Source organism: Rosa chinensis, chromosome 5 (assembly GCF_002994745.2).
Source record: "Rosa chinensis cultivar Old Blush chromosome 5, RchiOBHm-V2, whole genome shotgun sequence".
NCBI lineage: Eukaryota > Viridiplantae > Streptophyta > Magnoliopsida > Rosales > Rosaceae > Rosa > Rosa chinensis.
The window spans coordinates 8,204,502-8,219,557 of NC_037092.1; the positions used below are offsets into that span (position 1 = coordinate 8,204,502).

Genomic DNA, 15,056 nt, shown 5'->3' on the forward strand with positions numbered 1-15,056 from the left:
CATGTGCTGGTCAAAGAGTATGTGAGGCCTGCTGGGCTGCTAGGTCCTGCAGAGGGAGAGTGGGCCTGCTGGGCTCAGGCTAGTCTGCCAAGGAATGAAAAGTTATTTACTCAACCCTTTCGGTAATTCCAATTGAATACGACCAGGTAAGGAAAGATGAGGTTTAGGTGGAGCGAGGCTCGCTTAAGTACACGGCCTCATCTGAACCTTTCCTAGACATCGCATCCAACTGGATGAGCCTAGTTTGAGAAGATTCATAACTTTTGTCATGGTAACATGTAGTTTGCAACTTGGGCCTGAGCTTCTGGCTCGAATTTGTTGCTATGACTTTGGGCTTGATTTGAGCTTCTGACTCAACCTCTATTAATATTCACAATTATAACATAACCAAATTCAACAAATGTTATTAAATAGTAACATAAATAAATTAATGCAGCGGTTATATACCTAAGGAAATGGGTTCAAATCCCATTAATGCTTCTGGCATTTCGTATAGGTAATAAATTTGGGCAAAATGCTTCTGGCACAATGTTTATGTAATAATCACGTAATAATTTAGCCCATAATGCTTCTAGCATAAAGAATTATAATGGCATAATTTAAATTAGTGTAACCAAAATTTAAGCCCATAATTCTTCTATCATAATTCACGTAATAATTCAGAATTGTCTCAATGTGATAATGAAGTGATTGTGGTAATGAGCATAAATTACTATGGTAATTGCTTTGGATAACATCAATCAAAATCAAATCACAGGTTGAATCAATTGATCAATCACCAATTATATGGAGTTGAATCTGCTTATGGCAGTATTAATATTAAATGGTGTTGATAAATTCCAGCTAGCCATAGTGGCATAGTGGACATTGTGCTAGGCTAATGCATGATGTGGCTGGGTTCAAAAACCGGGAGCAGCAGAATCCTTTTTCTTTTTGCTTGTTTTTAATTTGTATGCACTATATGGTACTACTGGACCAAATGCTTCAAATCCAAGAATCCTAACCTTTTTTTTTCTTTTCCAACCAAACAATCCAAAGCCAAATAAACCAAGACACATAAACGAATATATATAAATATGTATATACCAAATATTAGGGTTCATGCATCATGGTGATTGTTCATATTCAATCATTAGGCTCAATAAACATGAATATGAAATTAGATTTTGGAAAACATTACTTGATGAAGAACGGATGAATCTTCAACTTATGTGTGCAGAACTGAGAAGGTTGTCTTCTCAGCCAATCCAAGAGCTATTCGCCTCTTCTGAACAGCTCCCACTTCGAATGGTGTACTGGTCTCAAAACGACTCCAATAAGGCTGAAATTTAGAGGTCAGATAGAAGAGGCAGAGACCAACAACTTTGATGAAGGAAAGATTTTGATCTGAGGTCCCTATCAAGAGGTTTCGGGGCGTGCAAACAGGCTACAGCAGGGGGTTTTTTTTCTTGGCTAGAGCTTTGGTTAGAGCTTCGTGCTGATAACGTGTTGTAAAACAAACATAAAATAATTTGAGAGAGAGAGAGTTTAGACGCAGAGAAATAGAGTGTATGTCATATTCATCTCACTATGAGGAGTCTTATATAGGGCTACATCTTGTGTACAAAAGGTAAAACATCAATCACTCATACAATTACGAATGTGTCAATCGCTAATCAGAAGCATATCAATCGCCAATCAATAGTAATGGCATGCATCAAGCAATACCTATTGCATGAATAGCCATATCATTTACAACAAATTTCTTATTTTACCCTTAATTAATTAAATAAATAAAAAAGAAAAAGAAATCGCTGGGTACATCCAACTTCTCCCAATTTATTATGGATTAATACCATGCATATATGATTTTACTCCCCCTGCAATCTTGCATATATGGTTGTGCTGTTGCTTATTGGAATTTACACCTTGCACTCTTGCTTATTGAAATCCTCATATATCTTCAGATTTGGATACACGAATATTAATTATCATTTTGATACCAATTGATAGATATAAATGCCAGTTACTAGGGGCGGGCAGAAACCAAACCGGACACCAAAAACCGGCCGAACTGGCCCGAAAAACCGACTCGAGCCGGGACAGAACCGGATGAAAGAAGACTACAAAAAAAAAAAAACCGGACCGGATCGGGTTTAGCTTTAGAACCGACCGGAAATAACCGAACCGGTCCGCATATTTAATATCTATTTAAATTATTTATATTTTAATTAATTTAGTATTATTTATATATTTTTAAATGGGTGTCGAATTTTAATTGGTGGAAATCAAGTTACATGTACTCCCTGCTGCACTGGATTACTCTCAATGATCAAAAACCTAGCTGACTTAGTCAGCCTCTCATTTCGAGTTTCGACAGCGCCTCAACCCTCATCTCTCTCGACACAGCTGAGCTAACCATAGATGCCGAAATCAAAAGCCGACTGTTCGATCGGCACCCACCGCGTCCCAACCTGAATCCCAACTCCAAGCAAGTGAATCCCGACTATTCGACAAAATCAAAAGCCGGTGGCCTCTCAATCTTGACAAACCCCAATAGTTTGGTTTCGAAATCAACCGATTCAAAGCCATCAAAGGAAGTTGGTGCTCTTCCTTTTGATCTTTTCTTTCACGATCTGTTTCTTTGTGTTGGTTTTTGATTTGTTTGATAACTTCTTCTCTTGCTTTGGATTTTTTGAATTGGTTTTTGATTTGCTCTTCCTTCGTCTGCTGCGTTTTCTCAGCTGATCGACAACGCCAAGGCTCTTCTCAGCTCTTATCTCATCTCTAGATGGAATCGGTATGGAAAGCATCAGCTCTCATCTCATCTCATCACTTTTGGAGTTCGATTTTGAATTGATGTTGAGTTTGATTTTGGGTTCAGCTTGTTTGGGAGCATCAGGTTTGGATTGATATTACTTGGGTTCGATTTTGGGTTCAACTTGTTTCGATATGATCTTAAGTTTCTTGCTTGCTTCTTCAATTCGATTTTGGGTTCAGCACTTCAGCTTGTTTCTGTGAATGTTTCGAAGTGATCTTTCCTTTATTTTCGAAGCTTGTTTCCTTTAAAAGTTGTCATGTTAATGTAGATGTTACCAAGTTGATCAAGCGGAGGTCTGAATCCGTTTTCATCATAATCATACATCATCCTCAACAATTATAATGGAGCTCACTAAAATGAGGAAGATGTAGTTAGTTGTCAAATGAATAATTGCTTGCTTCTTCAGTTCTTCTAATGAGCATGAGACGATTTGTTTGATTTTGAAATGAGCATGATCAGTTTGATTTTGAAATGAGCATGATCAGTTTGGTTTTGTTATTAGTGCTAGTGATTGTTTGAGAAGGTTACTTGGCTTTTAAATTTGTCCACAGGGCAGACTTTGTGTAGATACATATCTGCCATTTTGATCTGTTACATGGTTGTAACAATATTTTAGTTTATGAACTTTAATTATGTAAGGTTTGGCATGACTTTAAAGAACTTTTTGTAATTTTATGACATTTCTTATATAGGACTTTAAGTCTTTAAGAGTGGATATTAATGTGTTATGCTATTAACCTGATGACATATGAACATCCTTGTGCATGATTTTAGAAGTAAATGGATGTTTTCAAATGGAACATTCTTTACTGATTTGATTTTTTCTTACTTTCTTATCAGGGAAGTGGAGCATCACAAACTCCCAATGCAACACCAACTGGGTCAAGCACCGGAACAGCACCAACTACTACAAGTGAAGCTGCTGCACCGCTTATGCTTCCTCCCCCACCACCTTCTGCAGCTGCTGCTCCAATTAGTGAAGCTGAGTATGTGAAGAGGAAGAACCAGTCTGCAGCATGGGACCATTTTGAGAAGATGAAGAATCCGGATGGTACTCCCTTGGCGAAACCAAGGCCTAAGTGCAAGTACTGTCCCACCACGTATGCTTGCGACTCAAGATCAAATGGGACGACATCCATGAGGACTCATATGCTTTACCAATGCAAGAAGTGTCCGGCATACCAACCAGCTAAGAAGCAAAAGTTTCTTTCCTTTGATTCTGCTGATAGTGGTGGTAAGTTAGTTGCTAGGGGTTGGGACCCAGAAGAATGTAGAAGAGCTTGTGCTAAAATGATTGTGAGGGATGAGCTGCCATTTAGTCATGTAGAGGGGCAGGGTTTTATTGATTTTATGAAAATTGCATCACCAAGGTTTGATCCTCCCTCTCGGAGGACAATTGGTAGAGATATTAGGGATATCTACCAATTTGAGAAGGAAAAGATTCGAGAGTTTTTAGCTAGGAACAATCTGAGGGTTCCTCTTACCACCGATACCTGGACTTCGGTCCAGAATATCAATTACCTTGTCTTGACAGCTCATTTCATAGATGAGACTTGGGCGTTGCATAAGAGAATAATAAACTTCACTGTTATTCCAAATCACAAGGGTAAGACAATAGAGAAATTGGTGGAGTCTTGTTTGATTAATTGGGGTATTGAGAGAGTTTTCAGCATTGTAGTTGACAATGCATCGAGTAATCAAGTTGCAATTGAGTATATGAAGGAGAAGATTGGGAATTGGAAGCAGTTAGTGTTAGGTGGGAGTTTTCTGCATGTTAGGTGTTGCTGCCATATTTTGAATCTTATTGTGAGGGATGGGATGGAGGAGCTTGATTCCTCAATTGATGCAATTAGGAACGCTGTTAAGTTTATTAGGAGTTCACCTGCAAGGCTTGAGAAATTTAGGAAGTGTGCATCTAGAGAGAAGGTTGAACACAAGGGGGGTATTGTGCCTTTAGATGTGTGCACAAGGTGGAACTCCACCTATTTCATGTTAGACATAGCTGTGAAGTATAGGCAGGCCTTTGTGAGGTTGGAAGATGAGGACCAGCAGTACGAAAACTACTTTCAGGAAAGGGTTGAGGGAGGAAAAAGGGTCAGGCCGCCTAGAAATGAGGATTGGGAGAAGGCTGCTAGGTTGGTGAAATTTCTCAAGATTTTTTATGATGCAACTTTGGCATTTAGCGGCACTAAAGTGGTAACTGCAAACCAGCCTGTTGTGTGGATGTGTACCATCATTGAAGAATTGGAAAAATGCAGCCAAAGTGTCGATCTTTTAATGGTTAACATCGGGGCATCAATGAAGAAAAAATTCGACAAATATTGGTTGAAGTTGGAGGACTTGAACCCTATTTTGCTGCTTACTGTGGTATTAGATCCAAGATACAAAATATTGTATCCTGAGTTCTTTTTTCCTTTATTGCAGCAAGACATGGGCTTGGTCTCGGAGATGATAGATGATGTTAAAGGTAAATTGATGCAGCTTTATCATGAGTATGCTAATTCTGACCCTGTGGCTGCACAAGCGTCATTTGAAGCTACACAGCCACCTACTCAATCAATTTCTAATGCCGGAGAGGAGGATAGTCATGCTGCATCAATGAACAAGTTCTTGAGGCTTAGGAAGCAAAAAGATGTGGTTGAGATAAGGAATGAAGTCGACAAGTACTTGCTTGAAGCTGCTGAAGACCCTGCCAATACAAAATTTCAAGTTTTAGATTGGTGGAAAGAGAATTCACCTAGGTTTCCAGTTTTTGTCTAAAATTGCAAAGGATGTTTTTGCTATTCCAGCTTCAACGGTGGCTTCAGAGGTTGCCTTTAGCCTAGGAAAAAGGGTTGTTGACCCATTTAGAGCTTCATTGACTCCTACAATGGTTGAATGGCTGGTTTGTCTCAATGATTGGTTAAGAGGTGGTGTTTTCAATGAGTACAAAGAGCCGATGAAGACTAAGTTGGACCTTTATGGTGAGCTTGAGAAGCTTAAGTCAGGTAATTTTTGACTTTACACTACTTGTTAATTTGAATATATTTATATCTGTTAGTTTGTGATTCTTGTTTTTGGTTTTCATTAGACTCTATTGTGACACAAGTGTCTGACTCTGAGGGATGAAGTAGGTTGCAGCTGCTGGAAATCGGACTAATGGAATGACCTTTTGAAATAAATTGTTGTGCTGCTGGAGCTAGTTCTCTATCACCCAACTTTTTTTTTTTTTTGTTCCCTTCCGGTTTCATTCAAGTGCGAACTGCTTTAACTTTGGTTTGTAATAACTAATAACTCTAACTTCTGTTTGTCGACTTTGGAACTTGATGTTATTGCCTTTAAGTTCTTCAACTATGGTTTGTAATAACTTTAAATTTACTGCTGGAACTTGGAAGTTGGAACTTTGATTTATGTTTGTGCTGCATGTTAGCTATTTGGTTTGGAAACAAATTGTTAGACTGTTGGAACTTTGATTTAGATTTGGAAATTACTTTTTGGTTTGAAATGTTGAACAGGTGGAGCAAATTGTTGATGTTTGTAACTTTGAATGTTTGATAGTTGATCTGCAGGTTTGAGTGTTTGTTAATGTTATTTGCCTAGTTGAACACAACCGAAACCGATCCGCACCGCACCGCAAAACGGTGTAACCGAAGTAAGCGGTGTAGGTTTTAAAAATGCGGTTGCGGTTTTAAATATAGTACAACCGAATGAAGCGGTTCGGTTGCGGTTTTGACCTAACACCGAACCGCACCGAACCGTGCCCACCCCAGCCAGTTACCACAGGGAGTTCTGCTTGCCTGAATTTGTTCAATTAGTATGGAGACTAAGAACTCCGTATATCAAATCTACACCCATTGGTGAAGCTAATCCTCTTCCTTTTATGCTTTTAATATATGGCAAATAGATTTATATACTATGTGTACAAGAGGTCTTGCAAACATATTGACTCCTGTGTAAATGAATTTGGGTAGCTTTCAAATCGGGTCTGTGAGAGAGAAGATGAGTGTTGGCAATGAAATACAAATATTTTTAAAATGGGGGTAAAATTAGAAATAATAAATTAAAAATATTAGGGCTGGGTACACTTAGAAATTTGTTGGGTTCAAATAGTTCAACTCTAGAAGAAGCATGCATCGATCAGGTGAGAATCCTATTATTAAGGACGTATTTATTGAAGATTATTGATATGTACAAATAATTATATAACTCCAAACTCCATTAAGTTGCAGCCTTTAAATAACTCAAGTGGCATGGAAAAATGTAAATTTGGTTTAAGCGCGCTTGTTAAAGTATAGACTCGATCATCTCTAATATAATAATAAATAAATAAATTAACAAAACTTTCAAGAATTAATATCCTAAAAGTTTGAAGCAAATTAGTTTTACTTACAAAAAGAAAAAAGTTGGTAAACATGTTGGAATGCGGCATTTACGAGTAAAACATAAGTTACGTACCAGGATTCCAAGGACAAGACATCACCATGACCCAAAAATAAAGAAGAATAAACATCGTACGTAGTCCAGTAGTCATCTTCTTCTCTTTTCGATTGCATTTTATAGCTAGATCAACCAAAAACGCAGACAATTAATCTCAACAGTAATGTAAAACCAGATCGATCGGTCCACGTCTGCGCCTAAACTATAATTTAACGTCCAAAAAGCACATGCATGAATAAATCCCACATATTATCTTTATTTCGATATGGAATGGTCTCCTTCATCCACAGGTCTTTGTCTTCGGGGGTCCCTTCAATTATTAATCATTTATCAGTAATATATAGTAGGCGAGCCACCAGCTAAAAATTATGCAGAGATATTTACTTTATGACCGACGAGCTAGCTCATCAAGAAGGTGGAACAAATATCCGGAAGCAGATTAGTATTGGATGCAAGAAGAAAATGAAGATGGCAATTGGAGCTGGGCTACTTCTTCCTAATAGTCGTCGGAAAACCATCATGAACCTCATCGTGGTGGTGATACTGGTTCTCTGCAATACTGGATTACTCAAAGTTGACGCGCTTACAACTCGTCTTCCTGCTTCTGAAGGTACACCATCCTTATTCTTCATCCGTGTCTTCTTCTTCGTCGGAGTACTTCCTATTCACATCAATTATGTGCATGTGAGCTCAATTTTGGTGCTCGTCTACAACACCAAAGTGAGTTCACACCTAAAAATGTATAGATAGTCGGTTTTTCGAAATTCGAAGAGCTTGATCCCTCTTCCCCTTCTGGTCTCCTTTCTGAAAGGAAGGAACAAAATTATGAATCCTTTAGTGTCTATTTGATTGAGAACTGGCCGGGTAGATTGTGAAAAGGCAAAGAGATAAAGGTATCTGGGAGGCATTAGTTTTTTGTTAAAAAGTAAAAATAAAAAAAATAACGCCGTTGCCGGGGATCGAACCCGGGTCACCCGCGTGACAGGCGGGAATACTTACCACTATACTACAACGACTAGATGCTAATACTCCTATCCAGCTATTTTACATTGGATTCTCAATGAAAATCTCAATTCTTGCTTGAGAAATACAGAAAGGTTTTGATTTGTGTACGCAGTTGAAGCCCTAGAAGAAATTGCTAAACAAATAGGAAAAAAAGACTGGGATTTCACAGTAGACCCGTGCCTGAATGACACAACCCACACAAGCTGGGCTACCCCAAAGCCTGCTGACAGGCCTCTCTTCAACAACACCCTCACTTGCAACTGCTCCTTCCCTGATGGCTCGTGTCATGTCATTAACATGTAAGTCAATATGAAGCTTATTGATACTGGGTTTGTATTGCAATTTTTTAGTTGGTTTTTCATGCACAGCAAGTGTGTGAGCAGATGTCTGGGTGTGTGTGTGTGTGTGTATATATATATATATATATATATATATTTTTGTTCCTTTCCTTTCCAATTTAGGAGAACTCCCTTTGTTTATGGGAATGAAATGCTTACATCATGACTCCTTTTTCCTGCAAAGTTTGAATTTTATGATCAGCTCTGACGTGTTTCATATACAGTATTCTTAGAGGGCAAGATCTTGCTGGTGTTCTTCCAGCATCTATTGCAAAGTTACCCTACCTTACACTAATGTAAGGATTTTGTAATGTACCATGATTCCTCTGAAAATTTTTAGTTTTTCTCAAATGCTATTGTTATAATAACTAAAATGTTTGCCCTTTGCAGCGATTTCACGAGGAACTTTCTTAGTGGTAATATACCGAGTGAATGGGCTTCTACAAAGCTGGAATATATGTAAATTCACTTCTTAACTCCATATTCTTTATTGTCCAATAATGGCTTATAATGATTGAACTAAGACTATAAGTAAACTGCAGGTCCTTTAATGTGAACAACTTAACTGGACCAATCCCTGCTTTCTTGGGAAACATCACCACTCTAAAATACTTGTATGCTCCGCCTCTAGTCCATCTAATTCTTCATTTTGTTTGTCAAATCAAGTTTAATTTTCGTTTGATTTAGCCTGCTTTGATGAAAAGGAGAATATGCTTTCAGGAACCTTGAGACTAACATGTTTTCTGGAACTGTTCCTCCTGAGCTTGGGAAGTTGGTTAACTTGCAGAATCTGTAAGCTCCTTCTTTTCAACCCCAGTTTGTTTTACTTAATTTATTTATTTTTTGTTATAATTATTAAGTAGTTGAATAAGAAAGTACCAACTGATAAGTTGGCTCTGGTGTCTACAGCATTATTAGTACAAACAATCTCACGGGAGTGTTGCCAGTGAATCTCACTAGACTGAGCAAATTAGCAGAACTGTAAGGGGCCCTTCACATCCTGTACTAATAATTACTCCCAACTTTCCTGTTAAGAGGTCAGCTTCATGTTATGATTTTTTTTTTTCTTTATGCAGGAGAATTAGCAGTAACAACTTCACTGGAAGAATTCCGGATTATTTCCAGAGTTGGAATCAACTTACGCAATTGTTAGTGCACTTTGCTCTTACATATCCAAAACTGAATTAATAAATAAATTAAAAAAAAAAATTCTGGTCTAACGTCTGTTCATTGAATTATGTCTTTGACAGGGAGATCCAAGCTAGTGGTTTACAAGGCCCCATTCCATCTAGCATCTCTATCTTGCGTAATTTAACAGAACTGTGAGTTCCGCATCCAACTCTCAGTTGCATTGACACTTAAAACTGTAATCTACAGTTAGCAAATTACACTATAGCTTTCTATCACAGGGATTTTTTTTTTTTTTTTTTTTGCCTTATCAATCATTTCTGATGCCATTTATGCAGAAGGATCAGTGACTTAAATGGAGGGGGTTCAGTGTTTCCCAACTTAAGTAATATGACAAGCTTGCAAAGATTGTAAGTCCAAAAGATGTTGTATTTTTGTTCATCATAGTTTTAGACTTATCCCCAAGAATGCTAATACGGAGTCATGTTGCAGAATGCTGAGGAGCTGTGATTTATCTGGACCTATTCATGATTTATCAGCAATGACAGTGTTAAATATCTTGTAATACTGCTATTTCATTACTTTCTATCTATCATTCTGCTATATATTTTTTTTTTTGAAGTACATAAGGCACAGTCAAATAATACTTTCTCAATAGCAGTTTGATTAACGAGGTTCATCTGCTCAGTTAAACGTCTAAATAGTAAGCTTTGGGTTCTTATGACATCCTCTCGTTCTTGTTTTACAGAGATCTTAGCTTCAACAAATTGGAAGGAAGTATTCCTGATCTTGAAGATCTTACTGAGAACAGATTGCAGTACTTGTAAGAAATTGTGAATTTCATGAATGTCATGACTAGTATACATCATGATGGGAGGACCCCTGCCTGTATATACTATCTTCACATAAACATAAGCATAAATTTATCCCATGTTACCAACCTTTTGTAGTTAAGTAACAATTACTTCAACAAAATGTGACTGTTATTTCTTTCGGAATAGGTATTTGACAAGCAACTTGCTCAATGGCTCTATTCCAGAATGGATTAAGAACAGAGATAACCGCTAGTATGTTTTCTATCCTACATCACATTTGGTTTCGATTTTTGTTTTTTTATTTTTTACTGAAACTTGCAGAAATATATCATTCTATATCAACTTACTGTTTTACACTCATGAAGACATATATCAAGAAACACGTGGGATTTTGGACTAGCTAGAATCTGTCAGTTAAAGTAAATTTCTTTTACAAGATTTCTTCATCTGTATTGAATTGCAGGAATGAGTACCAGATATGTACTTTTGTGGTCTTTGAAGCATTTAAATGATCAATGACTACGATTCTCTGTCATTAACTAATCATTTAGGCATACTAACAATTTTATTGATGCCCCAAAATTTCGGTAGATTTATACTGGCTTACAATTTCATCGTATGTATGTGCAGCCAAATAGATGTTTCTTACAATAATTTTTCGAAGATCTCTGAGCCATCTACATGTAGCGAATACCTGTAAGAACTGTTTTCTGTGTAGTTGTCATATGAAGCACGCTGTGCTATCGTCATTCATCTCTAATTTTTCTTTGTCAACTGATTGGGCATGTATCAGGAATGTCTTCAAAAGCTCTGCTGTACCAAACAACACGTAAGCTTCTACTAAATAGTCTTTGATGATGTAGCAATTTGTTTTCTTTGCACTTTATGCACATAATACATAAGCTGATTTTCACATAATCTAGATTATCCGGAGCGTGCCTGGACAAATTTCCATGTACAGAAGGTAACTATACATCTCTCAGAATCCAAGAAATGATTTACAGACGCTTTTGTTTTCCAACTTGTTCACTTATATAACTTTGTAAAGATTTTATAAAGAGAATTCAGTTGATAACTTAAGTTTGCATGTGACCTCAGAGTAAATGGCCTAGTACTATATTTTGGTTTCATTTATCTACTCAAATGTTTTCTCGTGTCTGAATTTTTGTTTATTTGCTATTACCAAACAGTTCAGTACTCATTGCATATAAACTGTGGTGGGAGAGCAACCACCATTGGAGACATCAAATTCGAAGATGATACAGATCTTGGAGGTGGAGCAAAATTTGTTCCGACGAGACCTAACTGGGGAGTCAGTAGCTCTGGATTTTTCTGGGATACTGACCTCACCTCTAAAGACTACATAGCAAATAATGTATCAACACTTGGAATGGAAAACTCTCAGTTGTACACGAATGCACGCCTCACTCCTCTTTCTCTCACATATTATGCAAACTGCTTAGGAGATGGAAAGTATACTGTGAAACTTCACTTTGCGGAGATAATAATCCGAGCCAATAGATCTTTTTACAGTGTTGGAAGACGGATATTTGATGTCTATATTCAGGTACTGAATCATACCGTTAATGAACTCTTAATGCCGACACATTGTTTCTCATTGATGACATTTGTTACAGGAGAAACTTGTATGGAAGGATTTTGACATCGTAAAGGAAGCACAAGGGGTTGATAAGGTATACATTATGAAAACAAATGCAGTTCAAGTTACAAACAAAACTTTAGAGATTCGGTTTCATTGGTCTGGAAAAGGCACGACAGCATCCCCTAGACGAGGAGTCTATGGACCCCTTATATCAGCCATTTCTATAGAGTCTGGTAATCTTCTGAATTTGCACATACACGCTTTTGTGTCTGTTTTAAGAACTTTATTTCACGCTTTGCAATAAATTTTTTTGTATTTATTGGATCAGAACAGAAAAGGAACCAAATGACGAATATATATTTAAGTTGCAATGGACCTGGAAAATTGTAAATCAAAGTAACATAGTTTAAGAATTATCAAAGGACAAGCTTATCGTATCTGTTTCCAGCTTTCTAACCATTCTCAGTTGTTCTGCCGTAGCTGTGGCTCTATATCATAGAACTAAAGCTTGTACTTTTTGATGATTTATTTTTATGTTTTATACTCTGTAGAGTTCAAGCCTCCTAAAACTCATGACAGCAAAAGAAGGATGTATATTGTGGTTGGAGTTTCAGTTGGAGCTTCAGTTTTGTGCCTCTTCTTCATCATTTTTGGCATTCTTTGGTGGAAAGGCTGTCTGGTGGATAGCCAGACATCACGGGAAGAAGGTGCTGCAAATCTGCTTTGCCAATTTCAAGTATCACATGGCCTTATTCTTTCAAATTCCATGTGAACTGAGAAATACACCCTCAGATACTAAGTCAAAAGAAATTTTATCAATTTTCAAAACACTACTAATATTCTAACCTGCTTCTTTGGACAGCTCTGAGAGGACTAGATCTGCAGACTGGCTTTTTCACCTTGAGGCAAATTAAAGCTGCAACTAATAACTTTGATCCTTTAAATAAAATTGGGGAAGGTGGTTTTGGTTGTGTCTACAAGGTAGTGTAGTTTTCATTTACGATCCTTATTTATAGGCCTTGAATTCATATAATGAATGAAAATTGAATTACCCGTTTAATGCAGGGCATATTATTGGATGGCACTACAATTGCAGTTAAGCAACTCTCTTCAAAATCAAAGCAAGGAAATCGTGAGTTCGTGAATGAAATAGGCATGATATCTGGTTTACAACATCCAAATGTGGTTAGGTTATACGGTTGCTGTATTGAAGGAAATCAATTACTATTGGTATACGAATACATGGAAAATAACAGCCTTGCGCATTCTTTGTTTGGTAAGCTTATCTGATCTAGAAAAAAGACACTAAAATGATGTATTAAGCACTTAAATTGATTGGAAATCTGTGTTACTTGCATGTCCAGGGGAAGAGAAAGGCGTCCTAACACTGGACTGGCCTACAAGGCAAAAAGTATGCCTAGGCATAGCAAGAGGTTTGGCTTTTCTACACGAGGAATCAACACTGAAGGTTGTACATAGAGACATCAAAGCTACGAATGTATTACTGGACCAAGACCTGAATGCTAAGATTTCGGACTTTGGTTTAGCCAAGCTTGACGAAGAGGAGAACACACATATTAGCACAAGAATTGCTGGAACTATGTAAGTAAACTGTTAATGTAATCTCTCTTTCATATGCAAGTTCAGTGCTGAAATGTTAACCAAATATGTGATTTGCATGTAATGTTGCACTCATATGCTGCTGACATTGGCTATGCTTAAGACGAAATGCATCATACTAGAGTGAATCAGCTGTCTTAGAAACCAACCTTTGTTTTGTTGTGCAGAGGATATATGGCACCGGAATATGCACTCTGGGGCTGTTTGACCTACAAAGCTGATGTCTACAGTTTTGGTGTTGTTGCACTGGAAATTGTTGCCGGAAAGAACAACATGAAGTTTCGACCAAATGATGATTTTGTATGCCTTGTGGATTGGGTAAGAGATATTTTCATTCAAATCCCCTCAGTACATGCACTGGAATCACAGTTTCATGGTCAATATTACTTCAAGGACTTGTCCTTTCCACTTGCTCATCTTTTTATGAGTTGCATTCCATTGCTAATTTCTGTCCCTTGCTTACTTCAGGCCCTTGTTTTACAACAAAAAGGGAATTTGAAGGAGCTGGTGGATCAGCGGCTCGGATCAGATTTCAAGGAGGAACAAGCGATTAGAATGGCTAAAGTAGCTTTGTTATGCACCAATTCAGCACCATCGCTTAGGCCTACCATGTCCGTAGTAGTGAGCATGCTAGAAGGGCGGACCTCCGTCCCTGAGTTGATCATGGATCCTAGCATTTATGGTGATAAAATGAGGATGTCAGCCTTGAGACAACAGTTTGATCAAATTGTAAATGACAGCTCAATTCGATCTCAAACGAGCTACACTGATTCTCAGAGCCACCTTCGTTCATCAGATGTACCATGGACTGGTTCTTCGGGTACTACTACGTCTTCAGATCTCTACAAACTTAATCCTTAGTTCTTGGTAACGTAGACACCAAGGAAAGAGTTTCTTGCACAGTTTTTCTTGTTTCTTTCTGAAACCATACTGTAAACATTCTGCAAAAAAATCTAAATTGCATCTTCAAAGTATCAAGAAGTGATCTTGAACCCGAACGTGTATGTTTTCGGCAGATTAATTCATGTAAACTCATATATCTTGATTTATGTACTTATTAGCACCAATGTGAGTTTGGTCGAATTGCAACATCAACAGAAAAACATTGCAAGACGTGTTCTCTCTGTAAAAGGAAACTTTCCGTTACTTTAATCATGTAATTAGCCTACTTGATAGAGATGTACTACCTTGTATAAGATTATCAAACAAAACATATTTTAACATTTCTCCGATAATAATACAATGAATCATGTAAACATTAAGCTTAATCATCCTGTGGGACCCACACAAGTGGCGCCGGACACTGTTTGTCTGTCTTCCATGCTCATGCA

General features: G+C 37.5%; 1 protein-coding gene and 1 non-coding gene across 2 annotated transcripts; one reads left to right on the plus strand and one right to left on the minus strand.

Annotated features, from left to right (window-relative positions):
• The first annotated feature begins 7,574 nt into the window (after positions 1 to 7,574).
• On the plus strand, positions 7,575 to 14,902 carry LOC112164933 (probable LRR receptor-like serine/threonine-protein kinase At1g07650). Its single transcript, XM_024301292.2, has 24 exons — positions 7,575 to 7,826; positions 8,334 to 8,520; positions 8,784 to 8,855; positions 8,950 to 9,018; positions 9,102 to 9,173; positions 9,280 to 9,351; positions 9,469 to 9,540; positions 9,636 to 9,707; positions 9,810 to 9,881; positions 10,026 to 10,097; positions 10,180 to 10,248; positions 10,436 to 10,510; positions 10,689 to 10,754; positions 11,133 to 11,198; positions 11,296 to 11,331; positions 11,426 to 11,466; positions 11,693 to 12,069; positions 12,140 to 12,338; positions 12,657 to 12,812; positions 12,968 to 13,086; positions 13,171 to 13,381; positions 13,470 to 13,707; positions 13,893 to 14,043; positions 14,194 to 14,902. Exons 1-24 carry the CDS (start codon positions 7,604 to 7,606, stop codon positions 14,584 to 14,586), a joined length of 3,180 nt encoding a protein of 1,059 aa, XP_024157060.1. The 5' UTR covers positions 7,575 to 7,603; the 3' UTR covers positions 14,587 to 14,902.
• On the minus strand, positions 8,161 to 8,232 carry TRNAD-GUC. Its single transcript has one exon. It is a non-coding gene; the product is annotated as a tRNA-Asp (tRNA).
• Positions 14,903 to 15,056: the final 154 nt, after the last annotated feature.